The sequence below is a fragment of the Mastigoproctus giganteus genome, chromosome 5 (assembly GCF_048544385.1).
Source record: "Mastigoproctus giganteus isolate SK-2022 chromosome 5, ASM4854438v1, whole genome shotgun sequence".
In the NCBI taxonomy this organism is placed as follows: domain Eukaryota; kingdom Metazoa; phylum Arthropoda; class Arachnida; order Uropygi; family Thelyphonidae; genus Mastigoproctus; species Mastigoproctus giganteus.
This window is the reverse complement of record NC_143579.1, coordinates 120,536,595-120,561,322: the sequence shown is the minus strand read 5'-3', so window position 1 is coordinate 120,561,322 and position 24,728 is coordinate 120,536,595. Positions and strand designations below refer to the sequence as shown.

General features: G+C 38.5%; 1 protein-coding gene across 2 annotated transcripts in view; it reads left to right on the top strand.

Annotated features, from left to right (window-relative positions):
* chm (lysine acetyltransferase chameau) overlaps positions 1-24,728 on the top strand; it is a 105,441-nt gene that overhangs the window by 66,880 nt on the left and 13,833 nt on the right. The window contains exon 2 of one of the 2 annotated variants that reach the window (XM_090374169.1): positions 13,328-13,552. The exons of the other annotated variant lie outside the window; for it this stretch is intronic. Within the exon in view, the coding sequence (XP_090230295.1) occupies positions 13,328-13,334 (7 nt within the window). The 3' untranslated portion in view covers positions 13,335-13,552. Of the gene's footprint in view, positions 1-13,327; positions 13,553-24,728 lie in introns of those variants that run through there. 2 annotated transcript variants of the gene reach the window in all.

Here is a 24,728-nt window from a genome sequence, read left to right as displayed (position 1 = left end):
TTCTCCCATCTTAATCAAAAATGGACAGGAAATTTCTTCTGAAGAAGAAATAGCTAACGCCCTTGCAGAGAATTTCTACCAAACATCTGCCATGTCAGCATATGGCAACTCTTTTCTTAAAAATCAAAGCTTCGGCTGAAAGGTACAAAATAAAATTCCATACTACTAATATATTGCCTATAATCAACCTATTTGAACTGCAAACAAGCATTAAATAGATCACCCAACAATGCAGCTGGACCTGATGGTATATATTATGTAATGCTGAAACATATAAATGGTACGGCCTTGAATTTACTATTAATGTTCTGTAATCGGATTTTTCTTGAAGGTACATATCCATCTTCCTGGCATCATTCCATCATTTTAGCCTTACCTAAACCAGGAAAAGATCACTCACTTCCAGAAAATTATCGACCTATTTCTCTAACCAGCTGCCTAAGTAAAATCCTAGAAAGAATGATACTCAGACGGCTTACCTGGGTTCTTGAAAATAAAGCACTGATGAACAACAATCAGGTTGGTTTCCGACAAAACAAAGCCACTTTGGATCTAATGGTGAAAGCCGAGACTAACATCTGCAACGCTTACGTCAAAAATGAACACCTTGTAATGGTAAGTCTCGATATAGAAAAGGCTTTCGACACTACCTGGAGGTATAGCATATTGAGAGAACTTCATTCCATAGGATTGCGAGGGAACTTACCAGAATTCATTAGAAATTTTCTTCAACACAGAACCTTTCAGGTCTGCTACCAATTGTACTTTCTTGGTCCTACACCCAAGAAGGTGTCCCACAAGGATCAGTAGTGAGCTCTACCATTTTTTCACTTAGACTGAACACCATAACACACAACGTTCCAAATACTGTAGAACTATATATGTATGCTGATGATCTTACTATATTTTGCTGTTCACAAAATATTCATACCATTGAAAGACAGCTGCAACTCTCCATAAGTAAGTTGGAGACGTGGGCAATGCAGAATGGATATTGTTTATCAGAACAAAAAACAATTGCAGTTCACTTTTGCAAAAAACGTAAGCTACACCCAGAACCAGGACTTAGATTAAAAAACCATTTGATCCCTCTCACCAGTAATCTTCGTTTCCTAGGCTTAATATTGGACACCAAACTGAACTTTGTTTCGCATATCACATACCTCCGAACTGTTTGTCTAAAGAAACTTAATATACTTAGGTCCATTTCTGCTATGACATGGGGAGCTGATAGATACACTATTACATTTGTATCGTGCTATTATCAGATCTCGTTTAGACTACGGTGCTGTTGTATATGATTCAGCTAGGAAAAGTGCATTAATCAGACTTTCAATCAATCAAACTTTCCCGAATTAACTGATAATGACTGGATTTGTGATTTTGCATTTACCCTGGACATCGTGACACCCTTAAATACTTTCAACACCGTGTTACAAGGGAAAAATTTATACGTACATGCTGAACTGCATTTCAGCATGTACGTACTATTATAATCGATGAAGTTAGTATGTTAGATTAGTTATTAGTGCAGCTATTATCGATTATAGATATGCGTTTAAAGCAGATAACTGGTGTTCACGAAATACCATTTGGAGGTATGAATATATACTTCATTGGAGATTTACGGAAATTGTCTCCAGTGCGTGCTACGCCTATATATAAATGCCTGAAGAACTCATTGATTGCTCCAGAATTATGGCATTCACTACAATTTCATGAATTAGTACAAGTTGTTTGACAATCCGATTGTACAATTTTCTAAAATTGTTACAAAAATAGGCAATGGAGAGGCGTTATTACCAGATGAACTTAAAATTATAGAATTGAGATTTGTTACCAAAGAAGATGCTACTAATTTATGTCCACAAGGGATTCAACTATTTTTAAGAAATAGTGATGTAAATGCCTATAATACAAATGCTTTAGTTGCAGATGAAACCCATGAAGTGGTTGCACAAGGTTTATACCAAAGATATCATTCTGAAGAGCAATTAGCAAGTATGTAAAATAAAATTCATAAAATGTCAGTGACTGAAACTGCAGGACTTTCATACATTCTACCATTATTGAAAGGAAAATCGTACATGATTACTACACATGTAGATGTGGTCGATGGATTGGTAAATGGTGCAATCGGTACTTTAGTATATTTCGAATTTGAGGACGACAAAACAGTTAGAGTATGGATGAAATTTCCTGAGTCAAAAATAGAACATAATCTTCAAACTCGTTATAAACTATATGCAAAAGATAAACATTTACCTAGTCAATCCGTACCTATTATAAAACGATCAACTACGATTCCATTCAAGAAAATAGGAAATTAACATGTAGATGTACACAATTTCCTTTAGTATCTGCTTGTGCTTTGACTATACATAAATCTCAAGGAGGGACCTTCGATTTTGTTGTATATAAATATGAAAAAGATCAACTTATATACATTGCGTTATCTCAAATGACCTCATTGCAAGGTTTATATATTACAAAACCCCACAACGATTTCACATTTCACTGAGGCAAAGCTACTAGTAATATAGAAATTTGTGCTGAACTGGATCACTTGAAAAATAATAAGCTACCGTCTCTACAGGATGAACTACAAGATTTCATACGAAGTGGTATATCTATATCAACAATGAACGTACAAAGTTTACTAGCCCATGTTCAAGATATCGAAATGGATACAATCTTACAGCAATCCAAAATATTGATATTAAGTGAAATGTGGTTAGATAATGAGGAACATATATTACTTAAACCATTCCAATGTGTGACTCAATTTAAAAGGTTGGACGTTCGTAGTGGTGGTGTTGCGATATATTAACACGGAGGTTCAACTATCATCAGTACACCACATATCTTTGCACAACGTAATAGCAGTAATGCGACAGCGGTATCAGATGAAATTGGAGACATTTGTGGATCTTTATGCAAATTCAATAGTGAATCTATTTTCATTGTTGCCATATACATCAATCCAGGGATGTCGTTAGATATAATTCAAAAATTCATAAACAAGAATTTGATGCTGTATTCCATTGAAGGTGCAAAATTATTGGAAGATCCACTGGATCGTATACCTGTAGTTCTCACTAGTGATTTCAATTTAGAATTAAATTTTGAGGCTGGAAAGAAGTTTTGTAAATTTATGAAAGATGTCTTCAATTTAGACATTAAGTCAAATACTTTAGTAAATACTACACGTAATGGAACAACAATCGATGAAGTATTCACTCGGGAATTAAAATCATTTCAGTGTCAAAATTATATATCTTATTTCAGTTACCATAGACCAATAACTTTAGTGTTATTATAATATATTTTATAAGAATTATTTCATTGTACACTAGTACAATGAAAAATTCCATTCATTGTATTTCATTGTACTGAAATTATTTTTTCAATAAAAATAATGCAGCAATACTTGTTTTATTTATTTTACTGTGCCAATTTCATAATGTTTTATTTTACTGTACCAATTTCATAATGTGTTCCTGTAGTAAAGATGTTTTTAACGGCTGCCGCTGTGACATTATCAGTGACACTATCAGTCTCAGAATAGAGCAGCAGCAACTCGTTATGTACCTGGTACATAATTCTTCTATTTATGGGCTTCATTTGACATGGTTTGGTTATGTATATTGTCCAGTGGCACTGGGGGGTTCCCTTTACAAACCATGAGGTGTACTCTGTGTCGCAATACAAACTCTGTAAATGCCAGAGATAGTGTGAATTTCATTGTAGGTTTGCATAGTATAGTGTTGGGTTATGTGGTTCAGTTGTTCCTCCTTCATTTAGCTGCCAGGGCCCCTAGTGGGACCTTGCGTTTCCATCCACCACCTCTGGGAGGCAGCCAGGTTCACTGGAGGGGGGAACCCTGGTCTGCACCTGAGCTTGCCAGGGAGAGGACCCCAAGAAAGGAAAAAAAAAAAAAAAAAAAACACTGGAAAGGGAAGACATGAAATGGGGGTAACAGAGAAAGAAGGTGAGGGTGGGCAATAAAAAGGCAGTCTACCTAGAAACAGGAAGGCAAGTCAAGGGGATAGGGGAGACCTCTGTGGAGAGCCCATCCTTCACAGAGGGCAGCTAGAAAGTTTTTTGATGGCACAGCCAGGCAAAAATGAGGGGGGGACTAGGAGGGGGTGTTCAGGGGTGTAAAGTATAGTGCCAGGGCACCCTATTTGGGAGGAGAACACACTGAGAAGTGTAACTCAGTGTGTATATTCCCAGACCAGCTGTTGGCTGGTGTCAGCTTATCCATGCTGCACCCTAAAGGGACACAGTTAGCAATTTGGGGGGCCTGCTAGAACAGCACACACATACACACACACACACACACACACACACACACACACAACCAGTCATCCATCTCAAATGTACATCTTATCATGCTAATAGTTAAATATACAGGGTGTCTCAAAATATTGGTACTTGTTTTATATACAGGGTGTCTCAAAAATATTGGTACAAACGGTTAGGGGAGGTAGGTAACATTTAAGGAATATGAATCGCATAGGAACCCATAACCGGAAACGTCACGGGAAAGCAGTAGCAGAGGCACAAGAAGCAGAAATGACACAAGACCAAATAAATGTTTGCCACTAATGACACATTAGTGGCAAACATTTATTTGACATAATATTAACAATGGAGTACGAGATGGATGCATTTCATGATGTTACAACAGATGCTCGAAGGTTCCACCATGAGACACGATGCATGCGTGACACCGACGCAGCATAGCTTGGCGGACACGGTCAAACACACCTGGAGTTTCTTTGACATTAGCAGCAGCGCAGACAAGTCTTGCCACGAGATCCATTTCCATCTCCACAAGCAATTCATATGCGATAGATTTGAGGCCCCTCCCCCACAGAAAGAAATCAAGGCTCGATAAATTAGGTGAGCGTGGGGGCCAGGCAACGGGTCCACCACGGCTAATCCATCAACGCCCAAAACGCTTGTTCAAATGGTCACGAACACACCTTCCATAATGGGTAGGCACCCCGTCATGTTGAAACCAAATGTTGCGTCTCGCATTTGCTGGAACATTGTCAAGTAACCCTGGTAGAACTCGTTCAAGAAAGATCCGATATTTAGCGGAGTTCATGTGGGATGGTAACAGGTATGGGCCGACTAAGCAGTCACCGACCATACCTGCCCACATTTATTGCAAAGCGATGTGGTGCTGCATGCGGACGCACACTGTGTGGGTTGTCGTGAGCCCACACATGAGCATTGTGCTGATTGAATAAGCCTCATCCGTGACCAAAACATAGGCTGGAAAATTCAAGTCTTGAACACTTTCTTGGAGAAACCACTGCGCAAAAGCCACACATGCAGGATGATCTTGGGGGACAGTAACTGAACCCTTTGGAGATGAAAGGGGTGTAAGGAATCGTCGTGCCAGACACGCTGTACACTGCAACGAAACACTCCTAAGGCAGAGGCAACGGGAGGTGTGCTGGTAGTAGGATTATTCTGGACGGCATTCAACACACTTTCTTCCATGGCGGGAGTTCGCGTCGAATGTGGTCTGCCCGCACTACTCCTGTTACCTCTAAATGACCCATAATCGCACAAATTTTGATGCACACGCGCAAACAAACGGTGGTCCGGTACATGTCTGTCTGGGAAGCGTTCTCTATAAATTCGTTGTGCGGCTCGTCCATTGCCCTCTGCTAATCCATACACTAGGTGCATGTCTGCCAGCTCACAGTTCGTATATCAATGCATGCTCTTTGTGTGGTGACTACCACGCCGTCTACTGATGTTTCTGGTTATGGGTTCCTATGCGATTCACATTCCTTTAGATGTTACCTACCTCCCCTAAACGTTTGTACCAATATTTTTGAGACACTCCGTATAAGGCTACTAACCGCACATGCACACAACATTCACTCAGTATAACTGAACCCTTTGGAGATGAAAGGGGTGTAAGGAATCGTTGTGCCAGACACATTGTACACTGGAACGAAACACTCCTAAGGCAGAGGATTGTTTCATCCTCATACATTCAAGCAAGGACCCAAAAGGCGATTACTTTTTTTTTAGAAACAATCAACAGCACATTAACTCGGTCATTGCCCAGTTTACACATATGAACATACATTACACTTATATCCATACAGTTTAACCTGAGTAGGGACAAAAAAAAATTTATACATATTCAGACTACAACAATCAACATGAAGACATTCCCATTCATTTCTCATTTATACACATTTGACTCATTCATGGCTGTACCCTGAAGTGGACTCCCACACATTTTGACTTTTTTTTTTTTCCCCAGGTTAAACAGGCTGCACCCATCCAGTAAGAATTGTTAACCTCATAAACATTACATATACACATAAATAATTCCTTGCAACACTTGCATTCAAGCGAACGTATACACCAGCTGGTCCAGTGCTGGTTGGCAGATCGACTGTATTTAGCAGTCAGGGGCTTGAACCCCAGTCTACTCAAAGAGCGTGTGCTACTACACTCCCGCTCCTGACCACTTGGCTATGGAGGCCCTTAAAAAGTTTAATAACATGTTTAAATTATCGCATATTAAGTGAGCAACAGAGCTAGGCCTCAAAAACGATATGAAAATCAAGTGAATATACAGTACACACATTACTTACATTAATATTTCCGCCCTTAGCTTATAGTGATTGACGAATGTAAATTTGAAAAAAAAAAATTAATATATTTATTTTAGGAAGGATGAAGGAGATGGCACATTTTCATCATCTGATTCATTAACGAATCTTATTCATTTTGACAATGGTAACTCGGTTGAAGCTCTTGCAGGGATTTGTGTTGCTGTTAACGTTGAAGATTGTTCAGGGCCAGCTGTTGCTGTCAAAGGCTGCGATGGTACTTTCGTAAAGTAGGAAAATAATGAACTTTGCCTCATTAATTTCCATTCACTTTAGAACTTATTTCGAAATTTGGATCAATTATCTCAAAAGCTGCCATCCCCATTTCTATACATTTGATAGCTTCTTCCAATTCATCAGTGGTCATTTCTCTAGTGATAGCAGGAATATCATCATAATGGGACTCCTCTTCGTGAAACATCCTTCTTTGCTCTTCAGTCAGAAGAAGATCTTCGTCCGTTAGGGTCTCATCATGAGAGAGACGAGCAATTCTGCCACATCCTCAGGCTCGACTTCCAATTCTAATTCCCTTGCCATTTGCACAAAATTTATAGTGACTTCCTTCACTGAATTCACAATGCCTTCAAAATTGTCCATAAGTGGGGGAATTAGCTTCTTCCAAGCATCTTTCGATGTTGTTCTTTAACTTCCTCCCGTGCATCTCTAATAGTTTTTATATCATCCAAAATTGTGAATCCTTTCCAAAATGCTTTTAATTTATTTTGTTTATGCCCAGCTACTGTATCACTGTATAAGGCATTTATAGCCATAGCAAAAGTTCTTCTTAAGTAATACGATTTAAATGCTGCAACGACACCTTGGTTCACAGGCTGCAGCAATGAAGTTGTATTTGCAGGTAGAAAAATAACATTTATCTCCTTGTACAAACCAATTAGAGCTCTGGGATGGCCAGGGGAATTGTCTGCAAGAAGTAAAATCTGAAAAGGAATTTTCTTTTCCTTGCAATAAGTCTCAACTGTAGGCTTAAAATATTCTGTGAACCTATTGAATTAGATTTGTAATAAACAGGGAGGATAGCTTTTGTATGGTTCTTTAGGGCCCTAGGATTTTCTGAGTGATAAATCATCATAGGTTTTAACTTACAATCACCAGCTGCATTAGCCCCTAACAAGAGAGTTAGCCTGTCTTTTGCAGCTTTGAAGCCAGGCATTGACTTCTCCTCTTTAGCAATAAAAGTTCTAGACGGCATTTTCTTCCAGTATAGGGCCATTTCGTCCACATTGAAAATCTGCTGCTTAGTATGTTCACCATCTTCGATGATCTTAGAAAGCTCACATGGATAACTTTCTATAGCTACTGTTCAGCACTAGCTGCTTCTCCTTGCACTTTGATGTTATGGAAATGGCTTCTTTCTTTAAACCTATTAAACCAGCCTCTGCTAGCTTCAAATTTATCCTCAGCAGCTTCCTCACTTATCTCAGCCTTCATAGCATTGAAGAGATTTAGGGCCTTGTCCTGGATGATGGCTTGGCTTAAAAGCACATTGTGACTGGTTTGATGTTCAATCCACATCAGTAAAAGTTTTTCCATGTCAGCAATAAGGCTATCACGTTTTCTTATAACTTTAGTGTTCACTGGTATAGCACTTCTAATTTCCTCAACACTTTCCCCTTAGCGTTCACAATTGTACTAACTGTTTGGCAAGCCAAACCTAGCTTATGGCCTTTCGCAGCCATAGACTTACCTTGTTCACTTAGTTTAATCATTTCTAACTTGGCATTTAAAGTAAGAGGATGTCACTGGAGATGAGCAGTTGTTCATCTCCCCGGTTTATGGGTTCAATTTTGGTAATTAGTGCAGATCTGTGAGGATGATAATTGGGTAGTCATATATGATGTGCCTAATATATAGTATTATAATATATATATATATATATATATATATATATATATATATAATACAATATAACAACTTTAAAAAGTTTGAAAGTTTTGGAAAATTACTAGAATACAAAGAGATGTAGAGCACACAAGTGCTGTAAATAAACTGAATCACTGACAATAAAATGGCATGCTATTCTCAGACCCTCTGCTGAGCGTGTCATGTGAAAAAATGCCAAAAAAGCGGAACAAGCGGTGAACATAATGAACATGGATGTAATTGGAAACTGCCGTAAAGCAGGGCCCTACTGTATAGTGAAAATTTCAACTTCCGAGGCCGTGGAACGAATTGCCAAACAACAATGCGTTATTGGGTTCACATTACGATATTTTCACAGTATGATGGTGTTTCTGGAACGAATTAATATTGTAAAGCGGTGTATACTATATTGTACAGCTATGCACTTGGTTTGAAATGCGGTATTTATGAATGTTTAACATTCATTTTTTCCAATTAATGTTCATATTTTCGATTTTGTTGATACTTGTGAAAAAAAAAAAAAAAAACTCGTAAACCCGGGAACTCATAAAGCGAAAACTTGTAATGTACGAACTGCCTGTATTTGGTGGGCTACTTGCTGGATGGGTAGAATATTCTAGCAAGCCCAGAGAAAACTAGCATGTCAAGGTTTGGTGGAAGGTACACATCTGGGAGCTGTTTGTTTTAGGTAGTTGCATTCTGACCACTTCTAGTCCCAAAAATATTTTGAGCAAAGTCAGAAGCCTTGTAATGGATGTCATCTCCCCGGTTTATGGGTCCAATTTTGGTAATTAGTGCAGATCTGTGAGGATGATAATTGGGCAGTCATATATGATGTGCCCAATCTTCATCAACACCAGAGGAGCATCTGGGGTCCTGTATGAGGCCCAGTTGACAGTTTTGCATTGAGGGATTTGTACCCTTTTAAAAACAAGGTATAGAAGACTGGTGTAAACCATGGTGTTAGTTTGGAGGAAAACTAGGGTTACCTGCAAAAGGAACCTCCTGACTTCCCCTCTTTCTGAGCGATCCAACCTGTCTTGCCAGAACTGGTGCAGGCAGGTCAGGATTCTTTTCCACTCCTGCCTGGGGTCAGCTGCCAAGTCAAGGGTGATCTCCATGATTTTGGTTGGAATTTGTGTTTTCAGCTTATAGAAAAGGCCTCTTCTGATTACCTCAAGATCCAAGGTCAGTGCACCAGCCAGGACCTGCAGAACAGGGGTACTGACCATGTGGCATGCCTTGGTAATTGTGAGTAAGATGACATGCTGGGTTGTGACTAGCTTAGCTCTGTTTTTGGCTAACAGCATCCTGGGGGAAACCACACTCCAGCCCCATACGTTAATATTGAGAGTAAAATTGCCTTATAGGTGAACACAAGGGTTTTCCCTTTGTAAACCCCAGTCTGTCCTAATTCTGGCTATCATGCCAGTATAGCCTCTCACCTTGCTGCCAACATATGCAAGATGGATAAAAGGTCAGCTTTGAGTCAAAGACGACTCCTAGTACTTCAGTTCTGTTGTCATGGCTATTGTTTTATCTTCAATCTTCATCTGAGGTGGTCTTGTGTTCAGTTTTCCTTTTAGCAAGGTGGATTTAGTCTTGATTTTAGATATGGTTAGCTTTTGGCCAGTCCTGCAGGAGGTTTTTGGCATGGTAAGCTATTTCTTCTAATTCTCTTGTTTCCCTTCAGGAGGAGGCCATCTGCAAAAGCTACCTTGTCTACCTAGCCAGTGTCGGCCCCTGGAACTCATCCAGTACCAGGTTCCAAAAGCAGAGATCCAGCATTGAGCTCTGTGGGCATCCACGGGTAACATTTCTGTGCATACGCTGGTACCTGGTTGTCACTGTGATTTTTCAAATCTTGAGGTAGTTCTATTAGTTGAATATTAGTTCAAGAACTAAGAATGGAATTTTCAGAGATGGAAATTGGATGCAAAGTCAATAATAACATTTTCAAATTTTATTATATTTCAATACCTGCATTGAAATATTAGCTCAAAAACTTAATTATTGAGCTTTATTCTTCATTTGCATCACTCATCGTTCTGTAAGCACACAGGACAACAGCCTTCAGTTCTTTATTTTGTTCGTATTGCAGTTTGAGTTATCAAGCAATTTTTAAGTTAAAGTTTCATCATTTAAATGAGCCACTGAAGAATGCAAAGTTATTCCACAATATATGATGACTGTATTTGAAAATTGGATATCATTTGTGTGTAAGCATCAATCTGAATTCCATTAAATCAAAATTCAGTTCAAGAATATATAAAAGTGAGACTGAATTCAATTGTTAACAAATACTCACCATCCTAATGAGAATTTAAAAACGAGTGGACTGAGGTCTTTTATATTGAATGTGACTGTGTATGACATATCTGACTTTTAATTAGAAACTATTGAATCAAATGTAGAGATGTGTTTCAGTAAAACCTGTCCAGCCAGTAGTGTGGTGGAGAGAGAGCGAGCGAGCAAGCGAGCGAGAGCTGCTAGCTGACAATTTTCATTAAATGTACCTTTTTTTTGACAGTGTCTTCATTTGATTTGATAGTTTCTATTTACAAATCAAGTATACACTGATGAGCCAAAACATTATGACCAGCGAGTTGTTATGCAAATCGAAGCAACTGCAGGTGAACTACGGCACGTGCACTGGTCGGAACACGGTATAAAAAACATCTGATACTGAGCTCTGATACTGATTAATGTGTTACTTTTGTTCTTCAGATGGGAAAGGCAGCAGACTTAAGCAAGTTTGACAAAGGCTAAATAGTAATGGCCAGATGACTGGGTCAGAGCATATCCGAAACGGCACGGCTGGTGGGGTGCTCACGGTCAGCCGTGGTTAGTAGCTACCGAAAGTGGTCCGAAGAGGGGAAACCCACAAACCGCCGGCGAGGTGTTGGACAACCACGGCTCATCGATGCTAGAGGTGAGCGAAAGCTCTCCCGGATGGTACATGGCAACAGAAGGGTGACTGTAATGCAGCTCGCCGGTAATTGGAATACTGCTGATGGGAGTAATGTGTCACAACACACAGTACATTGAACCCTTCTGAAAATGGGGCTGCGTAGCCGCTCCGAGTGCCCATGCTAACCACGGTACACCGGCAACAGCACCTACAATGGGCATGTGAGCATCGAAACTGGGCCTTGAGTGATTGAAAGAAGGTCGTCTGGTCCGGTGAATCATGTTTCCTGTTGCACCATGTAGATGGCCAGGTATGTGTGCGTCATTTACCTGGGGAAGTGATGGCGCCTGAATGCACCATGGAATGAAAACAAGCTGGTGGCCGTGGTGTCATGCTTTGGGCAATGTTCTGCTGGGATATGCTGGGTCCAGTCATCCATGTGCCGAGCACTCCGACATCTGCAACCTACCTTAGCATCATTGCTGACCAGGTACACCCTTTCGTGACAACGGTCTTCCCCTCTGGCGGTGCCATCTTTCAGCAGGATAATGCGCCATGCCACACCACCCGGATTGTTTGAGACTGGTTCGTGGAACATGAAGAAGACTTCCAGGTATTGCCCTGGCCTCTAAATTCCGCAGACATCAATCCCATTGAGCATCTGTGGTTTGTGTTGGAACAGCAATTCCGATCTGCGGTGTCTCAACCACGGACCTTACAGGAGTTAAAGGATTTGCAGGTTATGTGTTGGCACCAGATACCACAGGACACATTTTGAAATCTTGTAGCATCCAAATCTTGCCGAATACGAGTTGTTTTGGCTGCACGTGGAGGATCAGTATCATATTAGGTAGGTGGTCATAATGTTTTGGCTCATTGGTGTATTATATCCATTTGAATTCAGTATTAAAAAGGTATCACAGTCTACTCTTTTTTTTAAATTCTCAGTGTCGTTTGTGTTCTATCCTTAGTTTTTTTAACATTTCCATCCAAAATTTCTAAAATTAATATAAAATCTAAACTTCAAAAAAGTTTTGATTTTATATTAATTTAAAAAAATAAAACAAGATCTGGATATAATTATTTCGACCTTTACTTGTTTTTATAAAATTTTCAGCTATGACATAGTAGTTTGGTGCCTCTGCACCTAAAAAATGAATAAAATGTTATATTTTTCCATATAATCCATTTTCACAGTGAAAATTAAATATCCTCCCCATCACCCCAACCCAAAAAAAAAAAGGATATTTTTATTTGTGTTTGTGAGGAAGTGCACTATGGGCCTCAATTTTTTTCACTATGTTCCCAATCTAACTCTTATATAGAGGAGTGTATAGATGCAAGCTGTGAAGGACAGTCAATCCCCCCCATCATATTCTAACTAGGCAAAGGAAATTATTGTTGTTCCCAGATTGTGTCTAAATATATTTTTAGGCTGTATTTTGTCCCCCCCCCACTTAAAATTGGAAGTCGATGTCTAGGATTATGTTTCGGTTCATTCCTGCTTACCCCATTATCATTGCAGGCATAGTGTGCCTAATATTGCTGTTTGTTTAATCAAATAGCAATTATTCTTGCATACAACATTGCTACTTTCTCGTTCAGATCGAAATTAATGAAGAGCAGTTTCATAACTCCTAGAAAGATCTAAATCTTGTAGAAACATATTCAATTAGCTTACCTTCCATTTATTTATGTTCCACTGACTATCCAAATATCTCCCTAATTATCTGCCAACAGATAGAGATGATATGTAGCAAACATAAATGCTGTTAAAGATGGATATACCTATTATGGTAGTTCTTTAATTTTATGGAATATTGGCATATATTAAAAGTTATAATAAAATATATTTTTTTTTTCATTTTTTTTTTTTTTTCAGATTTTGAAATCTTTTGAAGCACAAATTATAAAGAAAGCTATTTTTGCTATCAGAGAAGTTTGGAGAGCTGTTGTTGTTGCAAATTTTTACACAGCGTTTTTCTTATTTTCATTTTGCATGCAGTGAATATTACCATTTTTGACTTCCATAATGTTATAACTTATGAAACTATGTTTGCATCAAAATTTAAGCAGATGTATTTATTTGCTATTGTCTATTATATATCAAGGGGGAAAATGATTGAACTTTCTTATATTAGAGTCATCACAAATATATCGATTTGTTGCATTGTTGAGCTAATGTTTAGTGTGTTAATGGGTTTTTAATGTAAATGCCACTTTAAATTTTAAGCATTTTATTATACACCAGTGCATCTAATAGTTAAAATCATTCTGTCTTATTCTTATCCTGTACATCATGGTTATATCTAAATACTTAAAGTGATTGTTTATAGTGAAATTTAGTTACGTTGCTCATGTAAGTAGGTTATATTTTAAAATGATATGTTCAAGTTACTATATAATTAATTTTCTATCATTGAGCTGAAATTCTTTTGGGTTTAAATAAAGTGCCACCAGTGGAATATTTTCTTAGTATTCTAGTGAACTAAACTTGTGTATGGGACTTTATTAAAATGTTTTTTGTTTGAATAGATGGTAATTATTGAAAGTTTTTTAAATGTTTCATACTATTATTGTATTACACATATATTGTGTGTGTGTGTGTGAGTTTTCCTTACAATGCAAAGGACATTTTTTTGGTAGCGTAACATCAACCTTCAATACCTAATCCAAAATGCATAAAATAAATCTTCTAAATCCAATTTGGGCAGGTTTTTTCAATCGTATCCACAATATGAAAAAAAAAAAAAAGAAGCTTTTACTGAAGTTTGTCATTTGGTTCAGAAATGGTTCATTTACTGTCAGCAAAGGCACTTCTCTCTTTTTTATATAGTTATGCAAATGTAAAAATTATTTCCTGTATACATCCAGAATATTCAGCTAATATACATAGGTCAGTGCAGGGCTGGATTAACCATTACACAAACCACATATGCACTTTGGACCCAGATGACAGAAGGGTCCCATGATGGACTGACACTTGGCCCAAAGTTAAAGGATGTGCAACAGGTTCAATCACCAGGCTTTCCACAATCAAATTTATCCTTGTTATGTAGTGGAAATGTGGGCACTGACTGAGTTATATACAAAGTTGCTTAAAATTTTATTTTATTACAGTAGTGTGTGTGTGTGTGTGTTCAGATCAAATGCAGATGGATGAAAGCTGTATTGATATTGTTTACAATATCAATACTGCATTGGAGCATGTAGAGTATCTTATGTAAGGCAACTCTCAAACAGTAGTTCAACTCTGCCGTGGTACACTGTGATGATACAGAAACTACAGAAAGGCCAGAAATGTAGTTATAACAGTACAGGTTGACCATCACTAATCCGGCCACCGGTAATCCTGTTCCACTGCTAATTCAGACATAATTTCCGCGAACGTAATTTCAAATTTCCCGGGTCGACGCACTGACCTGCCGCTACTGTTTTGGTGGCATTGGTTGCAGCATCAGCTGTTGGCGCAAACTCGTAAACACTGGAAATCCATTCCCACTTGTTTTTTTGCATTTATTATTATAACCTGCTCAATTTAGCCCCAGCCATGGTTCCAATGCATAAAGGAAGTACCTCTCGTGGTGTAAAGCGCAAACACCGTACATTGTCCATAACAGATAAAGTTAAACTTCTGAAAAACCTCGACAGCGGTGTGTCTGTGAGAAGTTTAACTCTGCTTAATTGTAAATTCCAGCAATTTCTCTCAGTTCCTCTTATTTTAGTAGTTTTCTTTTAGCCATTCCTTTTTAGTATTTTTTTTTTTTTTTTTTTTTACAACACACTTGTACAAACTTGCAGAAAAACACAACACAATATGATGGATAATACAGCATGTTAACGAACTTGTTTTCACAAAATCTCTAACAATACTGACAAACTTATTGCGACGTTTAAGAGTTTATTTTATCGCAATTAGTTTTATTGCAGCACTCACTGCGCGTGCAATAAACTAATCACAAACGATCTTCTTATGTATGCCGTAATAGCACCACATATATGTGGCATAAAAAAACTTTTGTTTTAATATTTTAAACGAAAAAACGACAACACTGATATTACAATATTTATTTTAGAATTACTAATCAAATTATTTGCTAAATATTTTTTGTTCCCTGGGGAATTTTTTTCTTAAACTAGTTTGGCAGTCAACATATTAAATGTAGGATGAGGTGGTTAGCTGTTGGGTAAACTGTATGTGCTAAAATAACTACCGGTGATCTGGCACCCCACAGGTCCCAGTGCTGCCAGATTAGTGATGGTCGACCTGTATTAGTATTAGCAGTGGTCACATGGTGCAAGAAAGCCTATGGCTTATGCTGCACCAGCCAAAAATAATAATAAGAAGAAAAATTTTAAAAAAATAAATAATAAGACAAAAGGAAATAGACAACCCATGCATTTCCCTTCTCCTGTAGGTGAATATCCAGCTGACCTTTGAATTTCCCCAAGCTATTAGCCTCTGCAGCCCATGTAGGTAACTTAATCCAGTAATTTATAACTCGCTCGCTAAAAATAAAACTTCCTGCAATCCAGTCTAAACATTTCCACCCATAAATTGAAATGATGGCCCCTAGTTCTTGAATCATTTATAACTGTGAAAATTTCATCCTTGTTCATTTTACTTATGCCTCTCAGAGCCTTAATCAAGTCTCCTCTAAGGCGCCTAGTTTCCAAGCTCTGCAACCCACATATTCAAAGTCTTTCCTCATATGGATGCCCTTTTGATGATCTCACCAGGCAAGTTACCCATCTTTGGACCCTTTCGAGAAGCACAGTCTTTCTTTAGGTACAGTCTCCATACTTGAACACAGTATTCCAAGTGTTGTCCTACAAAAGCTTTATATAATGGGATTGTGACATCCTTATCTCTACTAGCAATTGTTCGACAAATCATCGATAGGGCACCACGGGCCTTCCTTGCAACCTGCCTACAATGCTCGGAGAACTTCGTGTCTGACCATATCGTAACACCCAAGTCCCTTTCCTCCACTACCGGTTTTAGTTCAACTCCACCAAGTGTATAAGTTATTTTGGGGTTACTGTTCCCCAGGTGTAATACCTTGCACTTTGCTGGATTAAAACATAGCTGCCATTTCTCTGACCATCCCCAAAGTTTATATAGGTCACTCTGAAGAAGCTCTGCTTGGCGATGATCATTAACTACTATACCAATCTTTACATCATCTGCAAATTTAGACATCACGCCATCTATCCCTTCATCGATGTCATTTGTGAAAATCAAAAACAACGGTGGTCCTAATACTGTTAACTATTAACCCAATCTGACGAATAACCATTTATCACAACCCTCTGCCTACTGCCCTGAAGCTATCGAGCTATCCATTTAAGTATTTTCCCTGTTATTCCAACCTGTTCGGCTTATAAAAAAATCCAATGCTTTGCTGAAATCCAAATAAACATCGAAATTATACCCTAAGTCCAGCTCTTGAGTGACCCTGTATTCCACCCTTGATCATTGTCTCCATAATTTTAATTACTGATGAAGTCAGACTGACCAGCCGGTAGTATCCCACTTTTCTCTTAGAACTGCCCTTATGTATTGGAGATACAGTGGCCCTTTTCCAATCCAAATGAATTACTCACAAAAATACATTTGTGTTGTGCATGTTGTTTAATTGTTTTTGGCCACTCTGCTACCACGAAGCAACAAGCACCGTTGAGGTATGTCGTGATACCTGTGTACACCACAAGGAGGCAGGCAACAGCTGAACATGAAAAAAAACCTTTAGTGTCATTTACTGAATGACCAAACCATTCAAAATACGAGCAAATAAAATAGTAAAGTACAGGTAGTTCCCAACTTTACGAGTTAATTCGTTCCTTGCGCATGCTCATAAAGTGGGAATTTATTTCCCATAGACATAATGTTGAAAACAGGGGTTATGTTCTTAACAATGAAATTAGTTAGCTAATTATTTTGGTTAAACAAAGATTGATTTATCTGAAGAAATGAAAACAGCCTGTAAAATCAAGCAAATTATAATTTAAAGAAATTATTTATGACTTACAAATGTTAATGTTTATTCTTCATCATCGACTAAATGCACACTCGTTGATCACTCATTGTTGGGTCGGCACTCGTTGGTTTGTTGCACAAGAAGTTGTCTACTTCAGAAATGCTTTGAGGCATTTGTTTCCAAGATCTTTCTTTATCAATTTCACGATAGCATGCATAATCATTTAACGGAATGCACAAATTGCAACTAACTAACAAGATACGCACAAGTGAGATTGCAACTAACATGATTCGCAAGGAGTAACAAGTTTACCAAGCTTTAAAAAAAAAATAAAGGAATGAAGAGAAATTCTGAAAATTTATGTTTTTTATATGATTGAAGATTGCAGTGAAGGGGCAACACATTTCACCATAATAACAAAATAACCCACACAATTCCAGCTATTGGTATTTTCGCAACTGTAATAACATCATGTTCACTAGCCTTTATACACTGGTGCACAAAACTTAAGAACCAGTCAGGTTTTCACCTGTAGCTTCTCATAGGAATGGCCTAGATATGGGAAAAGCATACCAAAGGAACCTCGTGAGGTACAGAAATGATGAAGAAAACAACACCAACACAATAACAGAAACAAAACAGTACAGAGGGACTTTATTCAAAAATTACAACATAGCACTGGCTGCCATGATAAAGATGCATCACTGCCAAAGATGGAACAAAGGGAAGGGGTGGTCCTCAGTAGTAGATATGGCCACCCATAATGTCGATGCAGGCTTTGCACCGCCTGTCCATACTTAGAACGACGTTGATAAATTCTTGCAGTAAAATCATCCATTCCTCTGTCAGTGCCATTTTCACCTGGTGAACATTTTCTGGTGGGTGAGGACGTGCAGCTAGTCTTCTTCCCAGAGCATCCCATATGTGTTTGATGGGATTTAGATCGGTGGAACGGGCAGGCCAAACCATACAAACAATGTCCTCACAATCCAAAAGCATATCAACAGATGTAGTGCGATAGGGTTGGTGTTATCATCCATAAACACGAACTCGGAGCCAGCGGCACCTCGGAACAGATGTACGTGGGAAAGGATTACCTCAGTACAGTAGTGTGCACCGGTTATAGTACTGCCTTCCAATATCTGGAGTTGTGTATGTCCATCCAAGATAACGCCTCCCCAGACGAGAACACCTCTCGACCGCCATAACAATCCCTTTTAGTGATGTTTGCGGGGTGGTACCGTGTGCCAACCTCTTGCCAGATTAACTGATATTCAGAATCACTTCTCAGACTGAATCTACTCTCATCAGTAAAGAGTACCTTACCCAATTGCACTGCTGTCCGGTCCTTGTGTTCGATGCACCACTGTAAACGGTGTCTCTAATGGGCAGGTGTTAAAGGGACACAGTGTACTAGCCATCAGGCAAACAGTCCACCTTTGTGAAATCGCCTGGCCACAGTAAACTGCGATGTCCTGTGCAGCTTGTTTGCAATGGATCCAGCTGTCTGGTGTTGGTCCCTCTTGGCCTTTAGGAATATATAGTGGTCATCATTGGGTGTTATTTTTTTGTGGATGACCACCACTGGTCCTTCAAACAGCACATAATTTGCTCATAACTGCTGAACTACTGCTTTTATCTGTTTATGTGAGCCCTCTCATCACGATTCAAATTTTTGCATGTGCACCAGCTTTTTACTGAACGGCCACAGTTATGTAAATCACCACAGGCTGTTTCATTTGATTTTGTGGTTGTAACCTTTAGAAATAGCATTGGTCCTTAAGTTTTGTACACCAGAGTAATAGATTGCACTAACAGAACCAGACCCTAATAAACCAGAAACTGCAAATTGTTTTATGGTCACGATCTACAGAAATGAGCTTTAGAAAAATATCACAAAGACGTTCAAAATTGATTCTTATAACAGAACATATTGATAACGATGAAAGTGTAGTGCATTTTAATGATTTGAATATAACTAACACAATTTACATTATAAAAATGACCTTTCAGAGTGATAAATAGCGTACTTATATAGCAAAAATTTCAACTTCCGAGGTCTTGGAACAAATAACTAAAAAAGTAATGTGTTATTGGGTTCACATTCCGATATTTTCATGCTACGATGGTGTCTCTAGAATGGATTAATATCGTAAAGCGGGGGTGCACTGTATCGTATAGCTACAAGCGAGGTTTGAAATGCGAGATTTATGAATGTTTAACATTCATTTTTTTTGCAATTATTGTTCATATTTTTGATTCTGTTGATACTTGAAAAAAAAAAAAAAGAAAAACTCATAAAGCGGAAACTGCCTGTAATAAAAAAAAAAAAAAAAAAAAAAAGGAATTAAAAATTTTAAAATAAAAATAAATAAATGACATAAAATTAATCAAAAATAAGAAATTGATAGCAAACTACAAAAAAAAAGATAAAATGAATAAATTAATATTAAAAAAAGAAAAAATCCGGGCAAGATTGGTGCCAGCAATGAGAAACACCAGAGGAGAGATATCAGTAACAGAAACAGGAAGAATAAAAATTAAAAAAGTAAACAGACGGACCTTTTGCAGTCCCATAGTGATAAAAGCCCATTGCTGATCCTTTCAGTTTTGCCATCGGGTCGTTGTTTGACCATTTTGACGCCAGTCCTGGTGCACTTTAACTATGGCAGCTCTCAAACACTCCACCAGTTCAGCCGTTTGGGAAATCGTGGCACTAGCTCATCGAGCACCCCAATCTGTCCTTTATCAAAATCTGATAAATCCTTCCTTTTACCCATCACGCTCGGAATTTTACTACCTTATGAACCACCGACACCTTATCTATGCTATGTAGGTCGACTAACCCCGCACTCTTGTACCTCACCTGGGCAACGGGTTGCATTCGGTTTTCATAGGGGTGGTCATAATTCAGTGATCGCTCAGTGTAGAAAAGTAAAGACCTTACCTTTAAAAGGAAGAAGCCGGTTAATCATACTTTGCACGCTGATAAAAATATATGCACTTCTTCGCAGTTTGATAGATGCACTTAAGTGATATGAAAGGAATAAATATAATTAATGTCACTCATATACGTGAAATGAATAATATAGTTTATTAAACTAATCGCCTAAACCACTATGCATTTAAGGTGACGTTTCAGACATCTTACCGATACCATCATCAGACCACGCTGTTGGATGGCAGAAAAATATAAATGGTTACAAATTTGAATATATTACAATAACAATTACCGATACTACAATTACATATAAGTTAATTAGTTAATGAATTTTAAGTTTGAATTACCGTTACAATAGAAAACATTAAATTAAATTAAACCAAATACATAAATATTACATTCTTACCTGCTGACAAACTACTCTTGCTGTTGCTCCCAGAAACCTGATGTGCATGTAGGCAAGGGGTGCTACCAGCAGTTAATTTATTGGTGAGCGATTAAGACCATTAGCCAATGGAATGGTGCCAAGTTTTCTAAAATGGATGCAGTGGTTCTTGGGTAGTAGAAATCTGGGGTAACTTTTGCTCTCATACTCCAAACAGCGTTGGTGTGCAGGCTGGTTCTGGGGGTATGGAGAGGATTGTATGTAGGCTGCTCCTTCAGATATCCAGACTATTTTCTTCCCCAACAGCATGGTCTGATGGGCATCGGTAAGATGCCTGAAACTTCACCCTAAATGTATAGTGGTTTAGGCTATTAGCTTAATAAACTACACTGGTGTTCAAAGAAAGTGCACCACCTAGGAATTGCACATTTCTAACCCTTTTTTTGCGATGGTATGTTACATTAATGACTAGCATCACAAATAGAAATAGAAACAAAATATATTTATTAATAGTTAAGGCAAAGCTAAGTAATATTTGACAAGTGCTTTCAAAATATTCCAAAATGAGCATTTGCAACCTTTATACAACAGTTTTGATAAACACAACAATTATGGCTGAAATGTTATCAGAAGCCCTCAATTTGCTGCAGCTTATCATTTTCAATGGAAAACAAAATGGAAAGCTTAGCAGGTGCAAAGTAATATTTAGTTGAACTGCCTCTGGCCCTGGTGACAGCAGCACACCGTCGAGACATTGACAAGATCAATTTCTGAAGAAAATCAACTGATAGTTCGTGGTTCCAAACACGAATTATGGCTTCCTGCAGTTCATGAAGGATTTTTGGTTTGTTTCTGGCAACTGCAGATTCCACACGATGCCAACAGTTCTCTATAGGATTCAGGTCTGGCTGTTTCCTGGCCAGCTAAGGATTGTAATGGACCATTCTTCCAATTTTTTCACCTGTTACAAATGTAAACATAGTACTGTCAAACCTCTAATGCAGAAATGAAGCTAAAGTAACAACAAAAGTGCCTACTTACACTTTTCGCCTGATGACAAGGAGCAGAGTCGTCCTGAAGGTTGCAGTTACTTGGCAGGTTGAAATGGTCTCTGATGGTTGCCAGCAATTTGCCTTCCAATATAGCCTGGTATCCATTGGCATTTATGGAACTTTTTATAAAGTGCAGGTGACCTACTCCGCGATACAAAATGCACCCCCCATATCATTTGGCTGGTAGGGAATTTCACTGTACACACCATACAGTCTGGATGGTATTCACCACGTCTACAGCGAATCGTTTGTCTCCCATCAGAGCTGTGTAGGTTGAATTTCTTCTTATCTGAGAAAATAACTGACTTCCACTACTCAGTGGTCCATTTGACATGTTCCTTACACCAAATTAATCGGGCCTTTTTCATTTTTTGTGTGAGAGGCTTCTTAGGACGATGGGCTACAAGTCCGTTTTTGAAGAGGCATCTTCTGAATGTTACTGCACTTGCTACCACTCCTGTATGTTCTCATTCTCTTTTCAGCTCAGACGAAGAAGCTTTATGGTTTTGGTTTTGGTTTTTAAGGCATAAGTGCTTCAAAACGTGATCCTGTTTTGGTGCATCCCGTTCCTTTTTTCCTATCAGCAGAACCAGTATTCTTGAGTTTGGTAAGAAATCTACTGACTGTCGACTGATTACAAGACTATAAGCAATATTACGGGAAGAACATCCTTCCTCACATAAAGCAACAATAGCACTCTTTCTTCGTGGTGTCATCTGCACGTAACTCGCCATCCTGATACAAGCAAGAATGACTGCAACTCTTGTAGAGCGTGCTTATATAGTGACAGCTGATGCAATATTACATCAGCAGCTACTCGTGTCAATCTTATCTGATGCAATCTGTAAGAAACATTGCCATATACTTAGAATATTCAGACGACAATTACAATTTTAAGGGGTGATTCACTTTCTTTGAACACCAGTGTATATTATTAATTTCATGTGATATATGAATGGTATTAATTATAGTAATAATCTTAACGGAAAACAACCATGTAATGTCCTTCCCCAACTACATCTCTTTCTTAAATAATTATCCTTAAATGCAAGAGGGTGAGGTGTGAATGTTTACTGTAATTAAATTTTAAGCCTTCATACCTACACATTTGATTGAATAATCAGTTTACACTCAGCATTACAAGGGTGATCAACAGAATTTTATAGTTTAACTAACAGTACACCAGCATGTATTTCAACTTCATTAAGGGATTATGGATTACTGTACCTATCGCTGTGGTATTTATATAATTGTAGATTGTGAAAACCTAACAATACAATAATTAAGAGGTATTTTGGGTAGAGAGAAAGTAGAAATTTTATACTGAATGTTAAATGTAAAACATATTTTATTAATGGTGCAGTGCCTGTAGCAAGTACCTCACTTCTCCACTGCTAGTGCCAACCCTGGTAGCTCAGTACTTTTAATCACTCATTCCTCTGGATTGGCCCCCCACAGAGGAATCTGGCCGACTTTTGGCAACATTAGGTGGGTCAGAGTCTCAAACTGAGACAGTACGAGCACTATGGGACTGGCCCACTTTTCCGTCGTGTGGACGAGTACCCGGAATCATCTCTCCAGGCGATTGATGCTTATAGGTAGCCAAGCAGCTAGACACAACAGAACACTTACATAATACACACAAACCTACGTCACTCACATATCTGGCCCATTTGTAATGATACTGTTCTTCACAGAGATACGAGGCGGAGTTGAACTGTTCTTCTAGGAGCCGCCTTTTACAAAAACACATGTCCACACATGTTGTACCCATATCGGGTGGAAAACACTTCAGTTCGAATCCCATCAATGAAGGGATGACTTTTTTTTTTGTGGTTCTTTTTTCAAAAAGTGGCTGAGTTTGGTACTCATGCTACCCTTTCCTCAGCTGAGTCTCAGGAAAGAGTAGCAGGTGTTTTTTCTTCTCCCAGAAACTCTGATTTCACGTTCAGCAAACAGCAAATTGACCACAGACTCACAATTTAAAAATACAATATATATGTTGCAGTACATCTTAAGTTTCTAGTATGTCTAAGACCCTACAACAACCAGCCAACCAACAAGAACTGGTACCAGGAATTCTGAGAATTCATTTCACTCCAACTAGAAATTAGCATTAGCATAACCATAATGGGAGGATTTTTTTAGAAAGCAAACTTATATAGCATCAGCCAAAAAAAAAACCTTCCCATTTCACCAACCCATTCACTCCAAATGCTTATCTAGTTCTGCCTTGAACTTATTTAAGTTGTCGAACTCCACTACGACAGCTGGAAGTTTGTTTCTACTAACAACCACCTGCTGCCTAAAGGCAAATTTCCACACATCTATTCTACATTTGTCTTTCCGTAATCTGAGCAAGAGGAAGCATATCATCAGCATTGAGCCTTCTCAAACCATTCAAGGCCCTATACACCACAATTAGTTCACCTCGCAGGTGTTTAGTCTCCAGATGCTGGAGGAGACAATCACCTCCTTATCCCTGGTAGCAAAATTCCCGTATACCATTGGCAAGACACCATGAGCTACTCTTGCAGCCGGTCTCCACTACTCAGAGAACTTCATTTCTGACAGCGCAATTACCCCAAAGTCCTTTTCAACTGAAGTTTGACATTGACACCTCTGAGCCCATTGCTCTTTTATAAATCTTCTTACAGTAATGTACTGTCATTAGTGTCATTAACAATCCTGCCAACCTTCGTATCATCTGAAACTTGGACATTATCCCTGATATACCTTCATCAATATCATTGATAAATACAGAAAACAAAAATTACAACATGGAACCCTGGGGGACTGCACTAATAACAGTCCACGAAGAGCAGTGTCCATTGATTACCACTGTCTTTTCCCACTCAACCATCCCTTTATCAATAGCAGCAACTTGCCCTTAATGCCATACTGCTCCAACTTGTATGGTAGAT